Below are 24,851 nucleotides of genomic sequence, written 5' to 3'. Positions count from 1 at the left end.
TTAGGGTCTTGTGTTAAGTATTCTCAGATTGTTGATTTGTAGAGGAGTTTGGGGTTCTACCAGCTTCCTTTTTGCATGTCCTAATGAACAAGTTGTTTCTCTTCATTCTTTCTCTGCCTTCACCTGGGAGATTGGAAGCCCCCTGGGGGTAAAGAATACTTCTGCTCAGACCCGCCTTCAGGTCTGAGGTTACTGTGGCTAAAGTAGGAAAGTTCTCAAAAGCACCTCCTTTCTTAAACCTCCCCTGGTGCTTAATTTTCTAAAAACAGTGAGCTCCTGCCCCTTCATGTCTTTTCAGGGAAGAAGTTAGGCTAAAGGAGAGCAACATTGGTATCTTACGCCAAAGTACCTTCACAATCCTCCTCCAGGGATGGTTATGACAAGACACTTCTACGGCTAAGAGGAGCAATCTCTGCTGTATTCCAAGGATTAGGCATGCTACTTGGTTAACTGAAGTGGAGGACAGGGAACTGTGCAGGACTGTATTTAGCTCTCTCAGATTCAGAATGCCCATGCAGAGTGCTTTGCATGTCTCAGCTTTCAGTGTATCATGTGCCCTGACAGACACTTGGCTTAATGGGCTACTGAGGCAGCTTCTGCCCACCAAGTAGTTTTGTCCCATTGCCCTGCCACACCGGGTTGTACAATAGTTCATGATTATACACACTTCTTACCTCACCAGGAATATGATTGTTCAATAGCTGTAAAGTGAGTTATGTTGTCAATAAAAAATAGTGTACATCTCAATTAATCATTGTGCTTAAAGAAAGTTCAGAAAATAAATTTATATAATGTGTAAAATAATTTCAGATAGTATCTTCTTTAGAGCTCTCTGCAGGGGTGGTTCTGGGTACTGTAGTCTGATAGAACTAGATAAAGGGAAAAGTAGTTTCATTTTCTTTGAAGCTTCTGCTGGAGTAAACCCTAGAGATTAAGAACATAGTAGAAGTGTTAAATGTCACCTAAAACCTGTTTAATCCTGCTAAATTTAAGGGCTAGCATGTAGCTAGGCTACATCTGTCTGCTTGTAAAAATCCACAGAGCTGACTTCAGGTAACATAGGTATAGGGTCATCCTGACTTACTGCAAGCTGGTCAAAACTTATCCCAGCTGTTCTCTAGTTTTGGACATCAGCAATCTTCTCTACTGGCAAGAATGTCATCCGTGCAAGTGACTTGCTGCCTTTGCTGCCAGAGAAGGCTCAACAGGATAGAGCTCACTGCTTTTCAAGAAAATTGTGTGTAGGTTCCCTTCACACTCAGGCAGTGGCCTTCCTGCTTTCTTGCTTGCCCATGCAAATGGGTGCTGACTTCCACAGGGCACTGGGCCCTTCTGTTTGGTGTTACTGTATTTCTTGACACATTTTTTTCTCAAAAAGTTCTACAGATTGCCTCTAGAATGAACTCTGATTTCTGCATTTAGTCTACATCTGGTCTCTGCCTTTCCAGGGCCCCAGAACTCTGTGGCTGGAATGTCCTTGGCACCTTGGTGCCTCAGCTTTCTGCTTGTTCAGGGCAAAGTACTCCTAGGAAAACACTTTGTTTCTACAGTACATTGTGTTGGAACCTCCTGTGAAATTGTGCCCAAGTATTTTGGTGATTAAAGCCTTCTGTGAGATAGCTCCCTCAGCCTCTGTCTAGAAGTGAATGCTGCTTAGCATTGTCCCACATGGGAACATGCATATGCACCCTTTTGCTGTAGAAATACCCAGGCATGGTGCAGGGCTCAGGGAAATTTGCAATCTTCATACAGCTCTGAGACCTGTGTTTGTTTACCCCACAGAGGGTGGTGGATGCTGTGACTGTGCAGTGCAGCAGGATGAGGTACAGCAGCCTTTGTGAAGCTCAGTTTTAATATGGGTTAGGTAAGGAATAAATGTTGCAAATAATAATAGGAATTAATAAGATTTTCGGAAACTAAAACTCTACATGTCTCGGTGCTTTTCTGACAAAGAGATGGAAAGTGTTGAAGCAAACCCAGACATTATGTATTTGAATAAAAGCTTAAAATACCCCAAAGATTTATTCAAGACAATAATAATTCCCTCACCTGAACAAAATGTAAATATTTTATTCTAGTTATTTTCAAGCAAATTATGTCGAACTTTCCATGGCAGACCTCTGTATAATCTGCTGAGGAACAAGGTACTTGTTGGCAATGTGCCAAATTGATCAAGTTTGTATGGCCATTCTTGTAGGATGTGTTGTATCAAGGCAAAACTATGTTAACTATGCATGTTGGTTACCATCATCTCAATTTGCCAGTGGGATGGGATGATCTGAGAGTGAGACATTTATCCCTGGAAAGTAAATTAAAACTTGTAGGTGACACTTTTTTGCCTGCTTTTAGAAGTAGCTAAGAAGTGTGTGATTCCATTGGAATGTTCAAAGCTGACCTTAAGGCTGAAGTTTCAGTTAATCTTTCTAGAAGTGTAACTGTTCCTCCTCCAACAGTGGTTTTACTTTAGAACATACACATACTTTCCCCACGTAAATCATTTTGCATACAAAAATTTAATTTTCTGTCTTATCTGTACTCTTTAGCAATTACTGTGGGATTTTAATGTTTTAAAGTAGGTAAGGGTAAATCTTGAACTTGTAATTTTTTATTTTTTTTTTTTACCTTTTTTTTTTGCTAACCAGTATTTAAACTACTCATTTACCAAACTATTTTAATAAGTAATTATCTGAAATATGTTGAATCCAGTTGGTTCTCATTATGTAGCTTTTATATATGCATACATGTATATGTACTCTTACCTATGTATGCCAGTGAAATAAATAAATTCCAGTAGAACAACAATGAATACCCAAATGAGGCTAAAACCCCTTATATTTCAATTCCTTGTCCCACACAGAAGACATTCCAATAGCCTGCAGCTTGGGATGAATTTAGACTGATTTTTCTTTACATTAGATTTCATGATGCCATAATAGAAACCTTCTTGGCACCTGTTTTAATGAGCAGTAGAGGTGGGGGTCTTGGGCTGTCTTGCACCCTCAGCCAGGGGCATTCCAAGTGTAAACAAAACCATGCAGCTGCTTTACAGCAGCCGGTAGTTCGTCCCTCCAGAGTCACCAGCTGGAAATGTGGTATAAACACATACATACACATATATAGATATCTACATCCTCTGTTTTGTAATTGACATCAAGGAATCCCACCTCAGCATCTCCTGGAAGCTTGGTACTGGGACATATGTGCTCAGTAATGGATTACTTTCTCAAAATAGTCTACAACTGACTGTGCAAACATTTGTAATAATAAATATCAAAACACATATGATAATTACAGAGGGAAGGAAAACAGAAATGTTCTCAAAGATATCAGAATGCTCCCTGTTTAGTTTTCCATACAATGGTTTCTCTATGCACCAACATTAGGAAGTTATAAAGCAAAATATAGTTGTTTTAGTCCAGCTTTCAAGCACCAGGAAAAATGCCAATTATTCTCTATCTACTACAAAATGGCCTTATAAGATGTTTATAAGATATTTACCTGGCTAGGAGGTTGCAGAGACGAGGTCAGACAGAAGTTATCTTTAGTAACATCTCACTCTCTCTTGGGGTCACTGCTCTTCCACTGAAGATTTTTCATGTGGCTAACATAACAATTGCTTGCATTAATTTATAACCTCAAAGGTACTCATCACTTACAGTGGATTTTGACTTGAGAAACTTTTAGTTCAAGTACTTTTATAGCCCAGGAACAAAAGGGATGCTGATAAGAATGGTTAATGAATTCAGTGAAGGACTTTTTAGGTAGTGAGAGAGGAATGCTCTTATCCCCTCAGCCATGTACTACTGTGTACACCAGCTAATTTTAACAGAAATGTTTTTCTAATTCCTGGGTTTGTTATATTTCCCTAAGAAGTCAGGCTTTTTGCAGGAGCAACCTGATATTGTTCCACTGACTGGAAAGGACCTGTGCCCATTTGCACCTGGGGGGAACTGGCATGATGTTCTTTGTGCCATGGTTACTCCATGATGAGATGAAGTGTGCTGAGCGGAGGACATGGGATTTATGTAGAGGATTGCTAGAGGAAAACCAGCATTAGTTATGTGCATGATCAGTTATGAGCTATCCATGATGAGCAGACAGCATAGTGTTTTCTGAAAGGAAATAGAGATGTACAGCTATGATTAAGTTTTGTGTTTGTTACTGTAATGCAAATAATTGTGGTGAACTTTGGCTTGTGATTGCTGTCCTATTTCTAGGTAAATTAATTTGATGTTTTATTAGTTTATCCATGTGAGAAGATATACAAATGCAGGCTATTGCTGCATGACTTCACTGGAAGTAACCTGTCTTCTTAGGCTGTAAAACCAATGGCTGTCTCCTGAAAATCATGATCAGAATGTCTTGGAGTTTCCTCTACCCCATCTACATAGGCTGAGAGGAAGATAGGTTTGATTGAAAGATTTATGCAGGGACAAACTGAATGCTGGGGTCTGTAATGGTTAAACAGCATGAAAGAAAAACCCAACAGGCCATGGAAAGAGGACTAGGCAAAGAATCCTAAGGAGCTGTAGACCAGGAGTAGTGATGAACCCTGACTGTGAAGTACTCTTGCCTGCTTTGAAGCCTGAAGAAGATTTGCTTGGGACTGTGGTCCTTAAGAAGAGGGCTGATCTAGCCATCCCCTCTTTACCTTGGCCTGAATGCCTCCTCCCCTTCTTATCCTTCAGCAATGGAGAAAAGGAAGTTAACCAATGGAAGCCAAACTCCTAGGACTACCTAAACCAGCACTAGTGGAGCAGTAGGTCTGCCAGGATATTCTCAAATTAACTTCTGTCCTTGGTTTTCAGTGCCTGCTGGGTACTCCTGTTGATGTTCTTCTGCTGTCAGCTGTACCCTTTTGTGCTTTCAGGTTTCCCCCAAGGCTGTCCATAGCTAAGGATTAGGGGCAAGACACAGTGCCACCAAGATACACTCCCACAGATGGCCACAGACTTCATGCGCATTGCTGTGTGTGTCAAAAAGATCAGGTTTGAAAACAAAAGTTGCTGAGGCTGAGATTAGCAGCAAACCCAACTGTTCCTGCTCCCCTCTGTCCAGCACCATCCAGTGGCACCTGCTGAAGCAGGATTGCCACAGTGACCAGCCAGTCAGAGCAGGGTTACCTGCAGCTCTGTTCTCCACGGGGGTCCTTCCAGGTACACCGCCTCAAGGGTTTTGAACAATGAGTTAGTGTGAGTTAAAAAGAAAACAAGGAAACCCTAGGATTTCTTCTCTCCATCCCCCCTTCCAATGCCTGGGTTGCTGTGATCCTCCTGGAAACCACCCAGCCTTTGAAAGCAGCAGTAGGTTGGCCTCAAAAAGGGTCAAAAGTCAAGTATGGGTTGACCACAGGCAGTTGCCGCAGCATTTCTGAATGTGTCCTTTCAGTGTGTGGAAGCAGTTAGTACAACAGGTGGCTGTTGGGGTTGGTAACTTGTAGCATTTCCTATGGCAAAGAGAAGGAAAAGCCTAAAATATTTTTTTCTAAATTTAACACATACCCTGGCAAAGATCTTCCCATAAACCATGGTAAAAACTACTCATTCCCACCTCTTCCTTGCAAAGAAATTATCTGATTTTTGGCTACTAACAAGTAATTCTCTTCTCCACAAATATGAAGCAGTGATGTGTCCATTTTTATACAATCAGGGAACCTGATTTCAAAACCAAGACAAAATTAATTTATAGACATCATCTTTATTACCTTAGCAGGAAACTGTATTTTCTCCTGAGTCAGACATTTGCCAATGGAGTGGGCTCAGATTTAGTTACTGAAAAGTGCATTGCCAAAGAAATAACCCAGGAAAGCTTACCTGATATGTCTTATGGTCTTGCTATTGAGCTTTGAGCTTTTGGTGAACTTTCCTTTCTGAGCTCAACCTAATCCTGGTGGGACTGGGATCTCTCCCCAGAACCACAGCACTACTGTGGTGATTGAGGTCAGCCCCTGCTCTCTTCCACAGTGTATCTCAGCTGCATTCTGGGAATGGCAGGAAAGCACATGGTGGTATTGCATAGAGGTCCCTAGGCAAAGCATGAAAATGGAGGGAGGGGAGAGGAGAGAAGAAAGACACTGCCCACCATGCCTGAGATGTTTAAAATATTATCAGTAAGCTGATAATGGCTAATAGAAGAACAAAAGCTAAACTTTCTGCTTTGGCCTGGTGTTGGGTCCATGGATAATCTTCAAAGAGGAGCTACAAAATTTAAAGGGAATTAAGCTCTGGGAAATGTTAAATCTGACACATCTGGTTTACAAAGGGGTTTGTTGTTTTTTTTCTGGATGCTGCTGTTTTCATTTTCTGTTGGAGTGCCAAAGGCAATTCTCTGTCAAATGTAGACTCTTGACCTTCTAGTCAGGATGACAAGAAAGTCATCCTTGGGTGTGTCCACACCTGTCAGACAATATTAGGCAGAAAATAGAGCTGTCTGTCTTCTTTAGCTAAAATGGTTTCACAAATAGTTCATAAATGCCTGTCTTCACAGAGAAGTGCCTGTATCTTGGTGCACTCAACATTGAGATTGATGACAACTGGGGTCATTGGTTAAACTGTCTAATCCTGACAAGCCAAAGCAAAGAGAAGAGGCAGGAAAGTAGCACGGTGGCTGCTTAAAATTACCTGCAAGAGAGACCAGTCCTGAGAGCAGGCAGGGCTAGTGAGGAAACTGGCAGGTCTTTGCTGTGACTCACCCACTAGATCCCGCTGCATGGAGACACTGCCTCACAGACATGTACAGGCTGTACTTGAGGATCAACACTTGGGACATTGGGCAGGTTTACCTCAGCTCCCATAAAATAAAAACAGAGCTCGCAACTGTAATTACAGCTATTATAGAAGGTCTAATACAAGGGAGCAATGTTCAGGAGATGGGAGCCAAATTGCTCTTTATGCAGAAGGTTTAGCTCTAATGAAGGGCTATTAAACCAGGAATAAATTCTCTTACATCCACCCCACCCCCCTTTTCACCAATTCCTTGTTGCCGAAGGGGACCTGAAGGCGAGCATCTAGCCCATCAGCATTCATATTTGTCTCTTTGCTCTCAGTGAAATTAAATGATGGAGGAGTGAAGCACCTAGCTGATGGCTGGCCAACACCATAACCTGAAAGTGTGCCAGTTCTTGGCACTCACCTGACAGGCACAAAACCAGTCCTGTGGCCACAAAACCAGGAAGAGCTGTGGCAGGTCCTGTTGGAGAAGGAGTCTGTTACCTCTCTCCCTACGCACATGAACATTTGCTGCACTATTCCACCAACCTTCACCAGTTAAAAGAGCAAGAGGGAATGTTTCACAGCATGGTGTAACAGGTATTGGTTTGTTTTTAAAAGTAATAGTTGTTTATTGTAGGCAAATGTAAGGTGCCTGTTACTCTCATATTTTTAAAACAAGCATGGCTTTGACTGAACTTCATCAAGGGCAAGCAGCTTAAGGCCTGAAGTGAAAAGACAGACCGGTGTTGAATTGAGAAAAATTTAAAAGAAATTTCTGTGAAGGAAGAAGAGAGAAAATAAAAAACCATGATGGTAATTTATTTCTCAGGGATACTTTGTCCCTTCCTAGAGGCATCTGTATCAAGTGAAGAAACATCAAAAATTGGTATTCTGATCGAGAAAAGACAGAGATGAGCTGGTGGGCTGGTAGTGGCTGGAGAAGCAGCAAGAAGAGCGGAGAATCAAAACCCAAGGTGGGCATGTTATCCAACATTCTTTGCTGCCTCCAGCGTTCCCCTACCTGCAAAGACAGTGGTAGGGGTTAGTTCTGCTTCCCACAGGCATTTTCCTATGCTTGATTGTAGAAACCCTCTTCCTGCAAAGCTCTGTGGGTGGGAAAGACAAGCCTTTGGTTTAGGGATGCCCAGAGGGAGGCTGTAAGCCAGGGTCACATTTTCTGAACTTGGTCATGAGTTAGAGACATGGTATTCCTACCCTTTTCAAGCTCATGTCAGCTCTTCAGCTCAGACCCATGTCTACTTGTCACCCACAGCTCTGTCACCAGAGGAAAGCAAACGCTGCTTACAAAGCCATGTCCAGCTCTGGTTCTCTCACCCTGTGTACTGATCAGCCTGTCTGCAGAGAGCCTTGTGGTGCAGAATCCTGTTTTAATTTTTTTTTTTTTAACCCAGGTGAGCATTGTAATAGCAGCTCCTGATTTAATTCTTCTGAAAAGTAGAAGAGTTAATTTAATTGTACATTTAGAAGTGGTCAGCTCTGCCTACCTGGCTTTCTTGCTTAGGCACAAAATGTACTTCACAAATGAAAGTGTGGAGTCACAGGTCATCATTTGCTCATTTTGGCTCACAGTCTAATGGGGTCCCTACAGGAAAACTGAGCCAGTACAGGTTGGAGCTCTTGGCTGTGCATGTTACATGAACAAGGATTTCCCTTTATCTCACTTTGCCTATGTATGCATTTACATTTGCATACGCTTAGGGGTACAGGTATCTCACTGGAATTTTGTTCTGAGTGCAGTTTTGCACTACCCCCAGCACCTACAGGACTTGCCTTGTACTACATGAGAAGGGACTGTAGGAGTAAACCTATTCAAAGCAGAGAAAATTCAGATTAAAATGCTAAGGCGGGGGAAGAACTTCTGATCTCCTTGGTCTGACTTTGGCATCATTAATCTGGCAATATGAGATCTGCCAGGGATCAACCACATGCCTTTTCTAGGCTGGCTCAGGCTGCAGGCTGTAAAGGGAAATATGAAAAATGGTGGAGAAATAGATTTTATTGCCCTTTCTTCCAAAGCACTCATGAAAATTAATGGCCATTTCATTCACAAGCTCTTTCCATTACTGGTAGGGGAATCATAAAAACAAACCCTAGTTCTTTTTGCACATCAGTGCCTGAGCTGCCTCAATGTGTTTTCAGTAGTTCTTGCAAGGCAATGTGACAAGCAGATATTTTTGAAGGCAAACTGGTGTGCCATTTCCACAATTAAAATTGTATGTTTCCTTCAAGTATTGAAACCTTTATGGCTTCAGTAGAGTACAATTTCAGAGTTTGAAATAAATCCAGTCTTGGTCAAATATATATTCTAAGCCCCCACCTTAGTGTCTGGCTGTAATCTGGCCAAAAGCAATCATCAATACTATAGCAGGGAAGAGACAAATATAGGTGGGAAGGCACATAAAAACATCACTAGAAAAAAAATTTGGAAAGTCAAGATATAAATATACCCTTCTCTTGCCTCTATTATTTTACAATTATGAATTTCCCATGCAGAAAATCTGTTCTGGCCCCTTTAACCCACACTGCTGTTGTCAGCTGTACACCATTTTTTTTTTTTTTATTCAAAAGCATCTATAAGTCTTGTTTCCCTCTTTGCAAATTCATACATAAATAAAATTAAAGGGCTTTCCAAACCAGGTGTTTTAGTGCTGTGTTATTTACACGTCTAAACATAGGCACCTGAGTTTCAATGTGAGAAACCTGTACCCTGTATTGCGCATATTCTGTGAGTAAAGTGGGAACTTGTTTTCGGTGGCTGCTGGGAGGTGATTTTCCTTCTAGCCAGTTGTAACTTCCCCAGTATGTGTAGGCTATTGTTAAGCAGACAATAGATAATAGTCTACCTACCAGCTCACCTATCCAAGCAGCACTCACCTAGCTGCAAATGTTTAATACTGTTGCCAAAGATTTTCCTGAAGAGGAAGATAGACACACCTGCCCATAACCTGGGATCTCCTCTCCTCCCTTGGGTCGCATCCTGCCCCCAGGATCCTTCTTGATGCCAGCGTGTCTGAGTCAGGTAAAAGCACAGAGCTTAAAAATTATGCAGTCAGCTATTTCCTGCTCTGTTTATTAGTTGGGTGTTTAGTTTGGACCTAGCTCATCACTCTTCATGCAGGAAACTCCCATTGACTTCACTGGGAACACTGTCTGAGCAAGGATTTCTGAGCAGGGCTTCTTGATGGAGGATGGCAGGACAGGACTGAGCACAGAAGTACTTGGCTTCTACCAGAGCAGAGACAGTGCTGATTTTTAATAGCAGGCCTCAAAGGACTTCATGAATCTGAGAAGTATTATTATCCCTGAATTGCAAAAACTGGTTACCATAACAAAAAGGCGAAGCTAAACAATATAGTGTTTCAGGAGTTCTTGGTGGCAAGTAAGTATCATCATGTGATGCAAACTAGGTGAATGTAGAGTGATATTTACCTACAAAGGATGTCACATTTCTGGGAAGAGTTTTAAGGAACAACTATTAATATGCCCCTTCCACCATTTTGCTTTCCTTAGGTGCAAGTTCCCACCACTGTTCATGACCTGCTGTTTTAGAGGATTTACTCTTCTAAGATTGCTCCTGGCTTTTCTCACAGTATGACAAGAAGAGCAGCATCCAGCCTGTGTGTTACTAACACATCTGCTCCTGGCCCTTCCCTGTGCACCTGCAGCAGCAAAGGCAGAGCCCGCTGACATTGACTCCATGTCCAGGAAAGTCTAGCCAGGCTCATGTAACTCTTGAATGGGGCAGGAGGAGGGCATAACTCTTCTCAAAATTTATTATTGAGGTCTCCATGCTCTGGTCTCATTAAAGCTGCAGTCAGTGCCGTTTCTGACAACGCAGTTGCACTGAGCTGTGCAACTGCACCACCAGTATACATGTTTAAAAAAATATCCTGTCAGAAATTTCCTAAAAGAACATCCTGTAGCTCATGGTTTTGTGCCAAACATGCTTCTACCACCACCTGAAAACCCACATAATGATAAGAGAATCTTCTTCCCATGAGAGACAACTGGGCTGGGAAGTATCCAGGATTGTCTTAACAGGTGGTAACACTGGATGGACAGTTGGAGGGAAGGAATCATTTCTACTAGTATAAAATGACTAGAGAGACTTAAAAAATATTTTCCTAATAGGAAATAGTCTTTCAAAACCTCTTCTGGAAGGCACTTACTAACATACTACCTGAGTACTGTGTCTGAAGCAGATCACTTGCTGACTTTCTGGGTAGGCTGTGAAATTCTGAAACTTGCCTTATTATGTACAATTCAATGATGCACAATCACTATATATTCCTCCTCAGCCTTGATTTTCCATTCTGTGGCTTTGGATGAATTCTGGGGGAATACCTTTTTCCCAGGAAGTTTTTAGTGAGGCAACGTTTGCAGCAGACAGAGATGCCACTCCTGAGCTATGGGTCAGTACAGACAGCCAGAGAACACAGCTCTGTCAGGCTTGTTTGGCTTTCTGCTCCCATCCAGAATGAACAACACCATTTGCTGCAGACCTCCTGCACCACTGATGCATTTCAAAGAGACATGTCTAAATCTTCAGGGATTTCCTCCTGCTGGCAACGTAAACTTCTGCCTTTCCAAACACTTCAGAGACACTTAGGAGTTCCTCTTCACCTGCTTTCATAATTTGGCCATAAGAAGATTGTAGGCTGTCTTCTCACTTGTATTTCTACTGGGAAATACCAGATGGGCTTTAGTCTGGCCGTAGATGTTGATATCTTGGAACAAGTCCCTTGAAGTGACAGAATGAAAACTAAAGAGATACTACTCAACACCAAACCCACAAGTCAAAAAATGTAAACAAACAAAAATAAACCAAACACCCCAAATTCTGAAGATAAAAAATGTTTGACTCAATAAAGAGATGGAAAAAAAGGGAAGTAATGAATGATGAACAGTTTACTCAGTTACATATTTGTTGTCCACAGCCTATCCCCTGGCCTGTGAGTTTCTTAACCAGACCCTCAAGATCTTTCTTAGGCAATCCTGGCACTGGCTTCTGTGGGGACAGTGCCTAACCCCTGGCACACAGTGTATTTTGGTTTGTGCCCCAGTTTCCTCTGACAGGTGCTGGACAAATTACTGCATGCCCTCTTTCATTGCCTTGTCATCACAAGTGTGTGACACTACATGTGTGCAAGCTGCGGAGAGGGGCAGCAAGCTGAAAAGGAGAGGGAGGGAGGGAGGGAGGGAGGGAGGGAGGGAGGGAGGGAGGGAGGGAGGGAGGGAGGGAGGGAGGGAGGGAGGGAGGGAGGGAGGGAGGGAGGGAGGGAGGGAGGGAGGGAGGGAGGGAGGAGGTGAAGCCTGTGAGCACAGAGGCCTGAAGTGGTGTGAGGGCAAAGGTGTTGAAAGCAGGGTGGGAGAGGAATAACAGGTTGGGGACAAGCCTTTATAGGAGAATGAGCCAGGGGCAGGTAGAGGCCCACAAACACTATTGCAAGGAGGAGAAAAATGACTGTATGGCACGTTTTGCCACACCAATTGCTTCAGAAGTCACTACTGAAGGGAAAAAGAGATACTGGAGAGAGCTACACTGATGCCATGACCAAAGGCTGACAGGCATGCGACACTGAACATGCGTTTGTGTCAGGGGCAGCAGAAGGATCACAGATTTGGCCAGCACTTGGGATTTGAGGGATGTAGGCAAAGTGTGGGACTCCACATCTAACTGTTCAGGATGTATCTGGTGCAAAAACTTAAAAACAGTCAAAAGGCTTAATTTGGCTCTTTTGTTCTGTAGTTAGGAATAAAAATGAAAACTCATCCGAGCCCTGAAGTTACCTGGTGACTCTGCTCAGCAGTTGAGATGTCAATGTGATGTGCTCCACATAAAAGCAACACAAAGGTGAGCCCTGCCCAGAGAACTGAAATGCAAGTATGATGGGCAAGATAAAAGGCTGATATAATGCAGAGGAGGAAGGCACAAGGTAAGAATAACATGAATATGACAAGATCATGACAGTAGTTTCAACACACTAAGACTAGGTCTTTCAACAGACAACCAGTGGCTTAGTTGAACTTTGGGAAGCATTTTGGAGGACATTGAGGGTGCCAGGGGTGTCCTCTTGCAAAGCTTAATAAAAGAGCTCCTTTGAAATCCTGACAGCAGCAACATTAAAACTATTCCTGGCTGTGGTGAGGGGTCTCTTGAGATCTTGCTCTGCTGGAGACTTGGGAAGGGATAGAGACTTTCAAACTGTGTATTAACACTCTCTGCTCCTGGCCCAAAACGACTCACAGTGCTTCTGGAAAATTTATTTAACCTCTGATTTCCCCTTTGGAAACATGTGTTTCATACAACTTGCTTTTTCCTTGTAAAACTCTTTGGGATACTGGTAAATTTGACCTTCCACAGTACAGTGACAGCACTGAATGTAACCCAGAGAAGCAATTGGATGAAACTATCTGGAAAGTGGCACAGGATTTGAGTAAGATTAGAAACAAATGGGTGATAGTTTAAGGGGGACAGATATGTCAAGAGACGTTTATGTGAATGATCTCAGAAGCAACAGGTAGAACATTGTTGTTTGTGCACAGCATGGAATGTTGCAGCTCTCATACTGCTGCCTGGCAGAGCAGCTGCTGCCTGCTCCCTCCTCTCACTCATCTCTGTTCTGCCTCCACTCTTGGCCCTGCTTCTCTACAGTGGTTTTCTTTGTGTCATTTGTCTTTCTGCTACATTCTCATGGTTCACTGCCTGTGGCCCAAGTGCCATAGTGCCCTGCTCCCTGGGGCAAGGTGAGAGCTGCTGCTGAGACCACCTATAGTTCACACACCACCAAGGTGTCCAACAGACCAATGGTACAGACCATTCCTCAAGCCCTAATTTCCGAATTGAGACTAATTTTTGCTGTGGGTTTGAGGGTTCATATAGAAGATAGGAGTGAAATTCCTAAATCTGGCTTCTCACAAGCATGGCCAGCACCTTGCTGCCAGCACCTGCAGCTCAGCAGCCACCTACCACCTTGATGCACACCCGGCTGCCAGCCTTGCACTGACAGAAAGGACCCCTCCCGTTCTGCTTGCACCTTGCTCAATTTTGCTGAGCCCTCCCTTGAGCCTCACGGGCAGCTGGTGATCCAGAACACAGAGGAGGCAAAATATTATATTGCTGGAAAAAAAGCTACAGAAGTTAGGAATGAGCCTTACACTTGCTCCACATTACAGTACGACTAAGACAAAAAGTAACTCAGAATTACAGCGAGTGCAGAGAGGCGTTTGGACATTGGAAGAAACAAAACCATAAGGAATTATAAAACTTGCTGGGATAATCTGTACGTGGCTGGGGAACGCTTCACTCGTGGAGGGGAGGGGTGAGGGTCTCCCGAAGGTGGGGACGGGGAGTGGTGCCGGGAAGCCTAAACCACCGTGCGGGACAGTGACCACGCTCATTTCCTTTCTAGGGACGATGCTCCCGTGCTGGGACAGGGAAGTGTGAGGTGGGGAGCCGGGCGTGCGGACTTCCCTGCCGGGAGACAGCGGCGCCGGACCGGGCCGGGGGTGTGCCGGGGGCGGAGCGGGCCGGGCCGGACCGGGGGTGTGCTGGGGCCGGAGCGGGCCGGACCGGGCCGGGGGTGTGCCGGGGGCGGAGCGGGCCGGAGCGGGCCGGAGCGGGCCGGGGGTGTGCCGGGGCCGGAGCGGGCCGGAGCGGGCCGGGGGTGTGCCGGGGGCGGAGCGGGCCGGGCCGGGCCGCGGCGGGGCGGAGCGGCGCGGAGCGCGGACAGCCGGCCGCGGGAGGCAGCGCGGCCGTGGGGAGGTATGTCCGTGTCCGTGCCCGTGCCCGTGCCCGTGTCCGTGTCCGTGCCCGTGTCCGTGCCCGTGCCCGGCGGCGGGCGGTGAGCGGCCATGCCGCGCAGGGCGGAGAGGTGCCTGCAGATCGCCCCGCACTCCCTGGCCATCGTCCTGGACGCCGCGGCCGGGGGGCGGCCGGGAGGCGACGGTGCCGGCGGTGCCGGGGCCGGTGCCTGTGCGGGGCCGGCGGCGGAGCTGGGCCGCCACCGCATCGGCTACGAGATCTTCGCGGACTTCAAGCGGGAGAACATGCAGCACTTCTGGGACCGGCGGGCCACGGCGGCGGTGGCCGAGACCTTCTTCCTGGGCTGGATCGACGAGCAGGTGCTGCTGGTGCAGGGCAAGGAGGAGCACCTGGAGGTGCTGCGGCAGGGCTGGGCGCGCCGCTCCCTCAAGCCCCCGAGCGGCTTCCACATCAAGTGCCTGGGTAGGTGCCGCCGGGCCGGGCCCGCGGAGCTGCCCCGGGGCAGCCGCCGCAGCTGCCCGGAGGCAGCGGGGGCGGAAAGGGGGGCCCTCCCCGCCGCGGGGTTTCAGCTCCCAAAAGTGGCTGTTCGCGAAAGGGCTGAGGCGGGATGGGAGCGGTGGCATTACGGGGATGCGGCCAAGTGGTGTTCTCCGGAAGAGCTGCCGGTCGCGGCTGCACGGTCTGTTGGAGAGGTGTGTTCTCCGGTTCCCTTCAGCGGGCGAGGGTAAAAACATAAACTGGAAGAGTTGGAATATACCCCCTGCAGCATGAAATGCCCGCCGGTCTCCTTCGGGCCGGCTCCGCCTGCAGCATGCTCCGGAGGCTGCTTGGCTCGGGAGTTAAAAGTTCTGTTTAGTATTACCAGGTGTGCTAAAAACAGTATTTTACTTTATAAGCGGCTCTGCGTGCTAGATCAAACTTGTATCACAGCGTTGCTGTGAAGGTGTCTTTCACAGGGAGAAGGAGTAGTAGGAGATGAGTAACATGCGGTTTTTTTGCAGTGCAAGGCAGGTGGCTTTTGGAGCTGTGAACGGCAAGTCTGTTATGCCAAGGTGGGCTGAAGTTTCAAGTTACAGTGTGATTCCCTAAGGGAGTCCATCAGTGCGCAGTGGCCTAGGACAAAGCGCACCTCATCCTGAATTTTTTCTAGGAAACTAAAAAATCCTAGCATGGAGAGCAAAAATGTTTCAGCACTTGTTTTGACATGAAAAGAACCCAACAAACATGGCCAAAAACCAATCCAACCCTCCACCACCACCCTACCACCCCAAACCCTCAGATACAAAGCTGTGGCTATACTGGTACATTGGTATATTGGTGGGTATTCTGGAGAGCTGTGAAGGACAACAGAGAAGAAATTTTTCTTAGGATTTAAGGCAACTCAACATTCATCACAGCTTGAAACATGCAGCTTCTCTTGTAGAGTAAAGGAAAATTGTGAGAATTTTCTTTATTGCTGGCTTAATTACTTGCCGTGGTTGCTGTAATGATGGTGAGGCAAACTGTCTTTTCCTTGTGTACAATTTATATCAGCCATGTCCTATGCAGCAGGCACCATGAGCAGGTCACAAAGCCAGAGATGCTCTCTCTCTGTGCTGGGAGTTTCAGACCTTGAAACAGGATGCTTCCATGCATTTATTTTTTTTTAAAAAAACAGCTGAGTAAGGTTCCTGGAAAGTATGGAACATGAATATTCGAGGTTTCTGAGTTTCCTGTTTTTAATCTGGCTTTTGAATGTTTTTAGTTACCTTTGTCCTTTAGAACAAGCAATGCAGACTCTTATAGTTTCTAGTTATTAGCGGTCTTGTCTCTTGCAGAGTTGTCAGACACTTGTCTGTCACTCACTGTTTCCCTATCAGACTTACTTGAATATTACCATTTTTTCTGTGCTTAGAGGGAAGGTCAGGACAAGTTGCCCTGTTAAAAATGAACTGATGGACCTTTTTTTCCACAGAATAATGAATTTTCCTCTGAACCTCAGGTGACAAGACAGTGTTGCAGAGCAGGTGGTTAATCCTCTTCTGGTGATAGAAAAGTTTTGTGTGGTCCACCACTATTTGGAGAAGGGAAGAAGTTGAGCAGTGGTTAGTGCTGGCTGCTCAGCCTAGCTCACCTGGGCTTTTTGGCTGCAGCTGGATGGAGGATGAAGAGCTTTTGAATAGGCCCTGTCACCTGATGGAGTATCAGCGTCAGTATTTAATTTTGGGGGTGTCCCTGGACCTTGCTCATTGGGTGACATTCCTCAGCCTGCTGCCCAGGAGGGCTGTAGAAAGGTGCATTCTGACCTTGACTTTACTAAAGCCATCCAAGGAATGTAAACAAGTCTTTGTAGCCTATCTTAAAATATGGAAACAAAACTTTTGCTAGAAGTTCACGTTAATAAGTAAGCTCACTGGTGTGCAAATAATATGCATTCCTTTGGGGGGTTATCTTTGCTGCAGATTTACAAAAGACTGGAGCCAGAGTTTTTTATTTGGCTTTAAAAATAACAAATGCCTTTCAGCATTTGATTAAAGGCTATGAAAGAAGAGCAGGGACCTGTTGGAGTCTTGCCTTGTTTAGCTGTGCTAAATATGATGGGAAGAACTGATTGACTTTTATTTTTTTCCACTGTTTTTTTTTCCACTCCCAGATTGATAATTCAGGTCTTGTATCTAAGTAGATTCAACCTGCACTTGCAGTAAAGTTAAAGAATTGTGAAAATAATGGGCTTGGCCTGTGGGCATGAGCATCTGCTTAAATGCATGTCATTGTATTTTCAACATAATTAGGTACCTAATGTGTAAATGGCTGTGACTTACTGAGGAACTCTCTCACACTTTATTATCTACTTTGTTTCATTAAAGCAGCAAATAACACACCGACAAAAAGAAGAAGTCCCAATGCTTTTCAGCTTTAAAAAATGTGGTTGGTATCTTAGGCTGATAGGAAAACCTGCCTGCTGGGAGTTGCAGAATAGTAATATTTTACTCCTGTTAATAAATAACTGGTAGGGTCAAGGGGGAAAAGTGGCATAGTGTTTTTGATGAAGGTGATGTTGTTTCTCTTGCTCTGGTCCAGCTGGTAGTTCCCATGCTGCGGTGGGAATAGGGGTTGCCATGCCTGGGCAGTTGCAGGGTGTGCATGGGGGGGGACTGATCAGGGGTGTCTTTCTCTGCACCCCAGGGCCATGGGAATATCTGGACAATGCTATGATAAGTTGTTGGGTTGGTTCTTGTCTCACTTCTCAGCTGGCTGTTTTTTTGCAGACAGATGGGGATAGATTTCTGCCTCACCTGCCGCTGGAGTCCAGCTGGGATGGAGTAGCTGGACGACCAGCTACCTGCCCCACGGTGGTGTGAGGGGAGCATCCCAACCTCCTGCTGCTGTCTAGCATGGGGCAAGGGACAGAAAAGTGTCCTCAGCTGCACAACCTCCATGCACAGGTCGTAGAGAGCCTTGGACAACACTTCCCTTCCCCTATGGTAAATGCTAACATGAGGCAGAAATCACAACTGCAGCCCAACTTTCAAACCTCTGCTGATGTTGCTGGTGTTTCTTTTTCACTGTGGTTCAGAGCCTTGGCTCTGGTGGGTTATGGTGGCCCTGGAGATAATAACTGGAGGAAAAAATAGCTGGTGAGGAGGAAGTAATACTGTATCTCTAGTGTGCATAGCATGTTTTCTGCTGCTGGAATTGTAAAATGTGAACAAGGAGAGACTCACTGCTGAGTAGTCTTCCCACCTTTAAGTCATCCTGACTTGATAATGAAAAGTTCATGAAAGTATAATCTGTAGTGAACAGGGCTGGATGGTCCTATTGTGCTCAGTGCAGGTGTACCTGAGCCACAAAGGGAATGAGTTAAAATCCACATGAGATTCCAGTGTCTGAATATTTGAATTATTAAATTAGACTTTAGAATTAAATGCAGCAGGAATATGAAGCACATGAGAAATTTGCTTATAGCACTGACATCTTAGAGCTGGAGGGTATGGGGGATGAAGTGATTCATGTGTGACTTTTAAACTTACTCCTCTGGCAGTTTTCTTAAACTGAGCGGTTACGCCATAAAAGCTTGCTCAGTGACCAGTTTTGCGGTGATCAAAGTTATTCGGATATTAGGAAATTGTTGGGTGTATCAAGGTTTTTAAGCTGGCAGATGGGAAACTTTGGGAAACACAAGTAGTCTCTGAATAAACAGAATTCCCAAACAAGCACTTGCTTGATTTAGGGGGTCAAGGAAGCCTTATGCAAATCTATAGGTCCAGTGATGAAATTCATTGTCTTCGGAAGCTCTCTTGTAACTTTGCAAGACTTTTGCAACTTAAGTCTTTAATGAGCGTTAGTATTTTAATAAGATTTCTTTTTTTGACACACCTTTTATTTGCACTCACTAATATTTGTCATCCTGGAAGCTGATTTTTTTTTTTTTTAAACCTTTCAGCTCTTCTGTGCTATGTGCTGTCAGAGCAGGATGTTCCACCTCATTTTCATGTCTTCATTGCCTTTTGTGTTCCCAGATAAGACTTCCTTCCGTATCTCTTGCTCTTGATTTCTGTGTCACGGACAATAGGCATCTTTGAGAGGTTTTCATACACTTTGCAGAAGGGCCATATCCTTTTGTTGCTTGAAAAGAAGTGACCAAACTTTCTAATTGCCCTTTGGCCATGCCCAGAGCAATTTCTCCAATTAGAAGCCAGTGTTCAGATGGGGTTTTTAAGAAATGTATGTGCAATAATTAAACTAACTAGCAGGAGTTATAATTCAGTAAAGTCGGCAGGGCTGGGCTGTTGTGCATTGTTCCTGCTTGGCCAAGCATAGGGGGGAAACTTTTTTTGCCACGCTGGGAGTTGGAGCTAAGTGCTCCCTTTCTTTTCTCTCTCTGCCATATCCTCTCATGCCACCAAAAAATTAAATTAACACCCCACCAGTTTAGGTTCGGCAGTTTTCACAATAAGTTTTGCAGTCATTAGTGGATGATTATGGTGAAGTGTAGACTGTTGGACATTAAACGTTATTCATCTATAGACACTTACAAATCATGAATTCCTTTCTTTCCTCCCAATTATCTCTTTATAGAATGAAAATTTCTCTTCAGTGAGGGAGCATTAGGTTTCATAGTAATAAAACCTCCAATGACTTTAGCACACACTCAACTACACCTTTTGTATGCCCTGTCGTATTACCATGGGAAATTCAGTGGATTTAAACTAAAATTTTTTTTTTCTCCTTCTCTACCACTCCATCCTAGAGCCAGATAGAGATTCACTGAGCACTTTTTTTATCTGTGAGGTGGTTATTGCAGCCTGAAACAGAAAGGGTAAACTTAAGCTTATGGCCAGGCTGAAGTGCTTATGAATTTTCTCTCAACTCTGAGTAAAGAACTTCACTGCTCACAAGTGTTGGGTTGGGCCTTTAATTTAATTTGTAAAAGCAGCTTTCAGAGGCTGGGGAGACAGAGACAAGAGCTAAATGAGTATGGACTGCATATAAAGTGCCTGATTTCTCAGTATGTGGTTTGTGCTTGTGTTGTGGGAATGAGGTCTTAGAAGCAGAATTGCTTTCTGCTCTATAAAGAAAACTGTGCATGGCCTGCAAAGCTAGTGCTAGTCATCAAGAACGTATTGTGAAAGTAAAAAGAACACAAGGGAAGAAAAGATATGGCCTATTTAATTTCATTTTTTCACTCAAAGCAGCTTCTCTTGAGAAAGCAAAGTCAAATACACAGATCTGTGCTGTTCATTGTGCAACTAAAGGGAAGGATTTATAAGGTTAATAGCCAGCTAGTACTGTCTCCCCACCTCCTTCTTCCCCACAAAGAACACCATTGTATAGGAAAGCATCTTTTCCAGTGTCAAAAAAGTCACCCAGCCTTGCAAGTTAAGTGCATGCTCTGTGTGAAAAGCAAAGCTGTAAGGGAACCGTGGCGGCCGAGAGCAGCCCTTGGCCATGGGGTTTTGACAAAGCAAGAGAGAGATCTCTCACTCTCTCCATCTCTTTGTTTGTGCATGAGGGTCCGGTCTTTAATTAAATGCTCCTCGTTCCTTTCCTCAAAGGGCCCTTGTCTTTGCTGTGGAGCAGCACTGTGGGTGTGCACTGAATGAAGCCCTTGTCAGGTGTTATTTCCAGCACTTAAGTGGGCTCCTGGGCTGCCAGCATCATGTGCCACCAGACCAGTCACTAAATCACCTTTCCATCTGTCCTACTCTTCTTTTTTATATAGTCATTTTTGGATTTAGGAAGACTGAGGTGAATGAGTTGTTCAGGGGCCATGCAATGGATAACCATGGAGCTGCTGGTCACAGGCACCTCCATCCTGCCTGCTCACTTTTACCATTTTGTGTCATGAAAACTCAGTTGTGTTTCCTCTTTTGTCCACCTTTGTAATTTTCTAATAAGAGGCATGTTGTTAAATACTTTACTTATCAAACTGTAATGATTTTACAGTTGACAAAGTACAGACCTTCTATGCATGTTGCCACAGTTTAACATTTTGCTTTGAATGAGTTTTGATTCACAGAATGGCTTGGGTTGGAAGGGACCTTAACAATAATCTCATTCCAACCCCTGTGCCGTGGCCAGGGAACCTTCCACTAGACCAGGTTGCTCAGAGCTCTGTCCAGCCTGGCTTTAAGCTCTTCCAGGGATGGGACACCCACAGCTTCTTTTGACAACCTGTTCCAGCACCTCACTGCCCTCACAGTAAAGAATTTTGTCCTAGTATCTATGCTAAACTTATTCTTTTTCAGTTTAAGGCCACTTCCCTTGTCCTATCACTACATGCCCTTGTGAAGTTCCTTTTCCAGCTCTCTTGCAGGCCTCCATAGGTACTGAAAGGTACTAGAAGGCCTCCCCAGAGTCTTCTCAGTCTGTCTCTACGAGAGGTGCTCCAGCCCCCAAGCCTGGAGAAATGTGCGCTCAGTGCACAGAGAAAGGCACTAGGAAGGGTCAACTGTGTCTGAAAACACTGCTGTCCCTGGGCTTGGCTGGCAGATTTTTGTTTCAGCTCTTTCGTAAAGGCAATGCTAACAAAGTTGGTGCTCTCTCCCAGCAGTTCTGCTGCTGTTCCCTCAGGCCATGATTTTGGATAGTAAATCTCTCCTTCTTTCTGCAGACCAGGAGAATCACAGCTTGTCCCCCAACAGGATGTGCCAAAGCATTACCACATTCTTGTCTGCATTTTAGGCACTCTTCTGGTGAGTGTAGCAAAAAAGGTGCAACCCAGGTGGATTGGGCATCCTCCAAAACTCCTGGCCTCAAAAGCTGCCTCCCAAGCAACATCACTCCTTCCCTTGGCTATGGCAAATATGATAGGCAGGCTTCTCTTTTCTTTTAGTAGTCAAGGAAAGTCTGAAGTGTTCAGAGAACATAAAAACTGCAAGCAGGTGGTGGTTTCCTCTGCAGAAGCTGAGGCTGTGAAATGTGAGGATGGAAGGAACTTCTTAATAGTTTTCTTCAATAACAGAGATTTAACAGGGTTCTGAAAATTCAAGCTGTCTCCAAATTTTTCTTCTTTGTTTTAAATACAAAAACATAAATGTTTTGATTATTTTCAAATTATGTTGACTGCTGGGAATGTTATTGCAGTCTCTGCTTTCCAATATTGAAACTGCTCCCTGGGTGGGCCAGATCTGGAAAAATTTTTAGGGATATTACCTTCTTGGAATAAATCCCTTCACCTAATATGTAAACATGCTTTCTTCTGTCTGCTGTACTTGATCCCTCTATTTATGACCTGGGATTTCACCTGAGACTTGTGATGAGAAGTATCTGAATGTAAAGAATGTACAAACACATATATTTTGATGAAACAAAGTGTTTTCATGTTGATATTTGATCAGGTCGTCACTCCTCATTTTTAAATTGGGGTCCTGTTCTGAGCCACAGTAGCAATTGAGCACACATTCAAAGGTCAATAACTACCCAGGGAATCTGAATAGGGGCTCTTCTAGTTGTGTTTTTTTTTCCCCTGTAACAGAAAAGCAATGGTGTAATATTACCATCAGCAACTTACTAAGCTATATTTGGTTTTCTTATGAAAGCAAGTTACTATTCTGTGCACTAAATTAATGCGCAGAGTAATGACTTCTGTAGTGTATTTTCTGGAGCTGGATATAATTCTAATCCATGTAATATAAGACTTTGTTGCTGTTCTTGCACACGAGTACAGGATGGGATACCAAAAGAGCAGAAGTCAGAGTAAAACACAGCAGCCTTTTAGCTTAACTTTGAATTCCACCGTCAGAAAATTAATAAAGATATATGCAGGTGTATCAAAGATTGCTCTTTTAGAAGTGCAAAGCAGTTCACTTAAGCTCTGGGAAACAACTCCAAATTTGGTTCTTTACAGAATCTGAATACTGTAACTGTGTAAAATGCTTCTACCTGAAGAGCTTGGTTTGGGTATATTCCAAAAGCTTTAGTTTTAAAGCAATTTTTGGTAACTGTTAGTGCTGCAGAGGGTACCTATGCTGGCTCATGCATGTCTTTAGAGGAGCTTGAGAATGCTGAAGGATGCACTAGTGGCTCCAGTATGGGGAATCCCACTGAGAGAGCAGAATGGACTGTTGGATGGTGACCCAAGGGCTTTCACAATGACATGGCCTAAATCACAGAGGCCTTTAGGATTGGGCTGGCCACAGGGCAGGCTGATTCCTCCTTCTGGTGCCAGAAGGAGAATAAAGGTATGTGCTGGGCTGGTCTGTGGCTGAGCAAGTGTCTCAGTTCCCACACTGGTAGCAGGGCAGTCACATTGCTGTGTCCATCCTCATCAGTAACTGCAGCTCCAGTAACTCTGCTTGTCTGCTGCCTTGCAGTTGCATGTGCTGCAATGTCTTCTCTCACTGGGTGTTCAGAGGCTCCTGGGAAGGAGCAAAACTGCAAGGACCATGTTTTCACTGGAGCTGTAAAACTTGCAATGTATTATTAGCATTGTAACAAGCTGGGTGCTGCCAGTGTATTTGAGATTTGGCAGCAGAGTCTTAGGTATTATTGAAGGGCTATAAAATGAGTATTTTTTTAAAATGGAAACATTTTTTTGTTCTTAAAAAAAGCCCTATCGCAAGTCTAGCTAAAGAAGAAAAATTAAAATTCATTTTTTCAGATTATAGTTGTATTTTCCACCTTGGCCAGAATATCCGTGGATATCTTTCTATATGCAAAGAATATGGGAGAAATAGACTTCTGGATGCAGCAGGCTTTCTCCAGGTTTTTGGGAGAAAGGCTTAATGGCCTAATAAATATATCATGTCTACTTGCCTTGTGTTGTCAGTATCCTTGGGTGCATGAGGTTGGAGTCCAGCTACTGTGCCAATAGCAGTGCATACAGTTTATTATTTGTGTCCTTTTACAAAGGGATCAACTTGACATAAATAAGGTTTATTATTGCCTGTTAATTTACTGTGTTTGAATTCTAAAGAAGTAACTGAAGTCCTGTAAACTCCACATGGTGCTGCAGTATGTTTGGTGGGGCTTTTTTGTAGTTTTGAATGTGGTGGTTGGGTTTTTTGGGAGGGCTGTTTTTTCGTTTCTGTTTTTTTAATTGCTTTTTTTAAGGGAGGTGTTTTGCTCAAGGAATTCATGATGGTTTTTTGGTGCCAGTAGTCCTTAGCCTGCCCTTGAGCCTTCCAGCCACTTTTCAGCATGTGTGGAATTGGACCATGCCCTTGACTCCCACTCTGGCAGATCGGCATTAAATGTTTGCGCTCCTGCTTGTGCATATTGCAGGGCTGGTGCCCAAACAAGTTCCCTTTTCACTGACAGATGAAATAACAATAGCTGGCATTAAGAGAAAGCCGAGTGTTTTCTTTGGGTTTCCCTGAAGGGCCTCCTTTGTCTCTACCGTCTCTGCTCAGGGAAACATGTACACATTGCTAAATCTGAGGATGCTGTTGAGATGCTCTGGCTTGTGAAGTCAGGGGTAGGTCAGCACCCATGTGAAGATTTCCATCCACTACGTGTGCCTGCTACTCCTGGGAAGGCTTTGCAAGTAGTCACTGTCCAGGGAGGTGGTCCAGGCTGATGTGGGCAATCTTGAGAGTGCAAAGCAGAGGGTGAAACATAGAGAGCACCAGGAAGGAGAGTAGAGGAAACGGGTCCTGGTGGACTGCCCCTTACTCAATGTTTATATGGCTCAAAGGAGGAGAAAATTATGGACAGCTGGATGAACCTGAACAGATGTTTACAGGTGCCTGATATTACCTGAGTGGCCCTAGTCTGGCTGGGTGAAGTCAGCAACTCACCTGGGCCATAGGGATGTCCTGATTAGTCACACGCTCACAAGGTGGTTTAACCAGTTGAAAACCAGGATTTTAAGATCTATTTTAAAGCAAATACAGTATCTAACATAGTAGTCCTGTTAGCAGAATAGTACCCTT

General features: G+C 44.4%; 1 protein-coding gene across 2 annotated transcripts in view; it reads left to right on the top strand.

Annotated features, from left to right (window-relative positions):
- Positions 1–14,570: 14,570 nt before the first annotated feature.
- STOX2 (storkhead box 2) overlaps positions 14,571–24,851 on the top strand; it is a 136,703-nt gene continuing 126,422 nt past the window's right edge. For both annotated transcript variants that reach the window (XR_015287594.1, XM_086891621.1), the window contains exon 1: positions 14,571–14,958. Coding sequence is in view for 1 of the 2 variants with exons in the window: in XM_086891621.1 (XP_086747747.1) it covers positions 14,586–14,958 (373 nt within the window). In the remaining variant the exon portion in view is untranslated. The remainder of the gene's footprint in view (positions 14,959–24,851) is intronic.

The sequence above is a fragment of the Cyanistes caeruleus genome, chromosome 5 (assembly GCF_971803275.1).
Source record: "Cyanistes caeruleus chromosome 5, bCyaCae1.hap1.1, whole genome shotgun sequence".
NCBI lineage: Eukaryota > Metazoa > Chordata > Aves > Passeriformes > Paridae > Cyanistes > Cyanistes caeruleus.
This window is presented reverse-complemented; position numbering and strand designations above follow the sequence as displayed.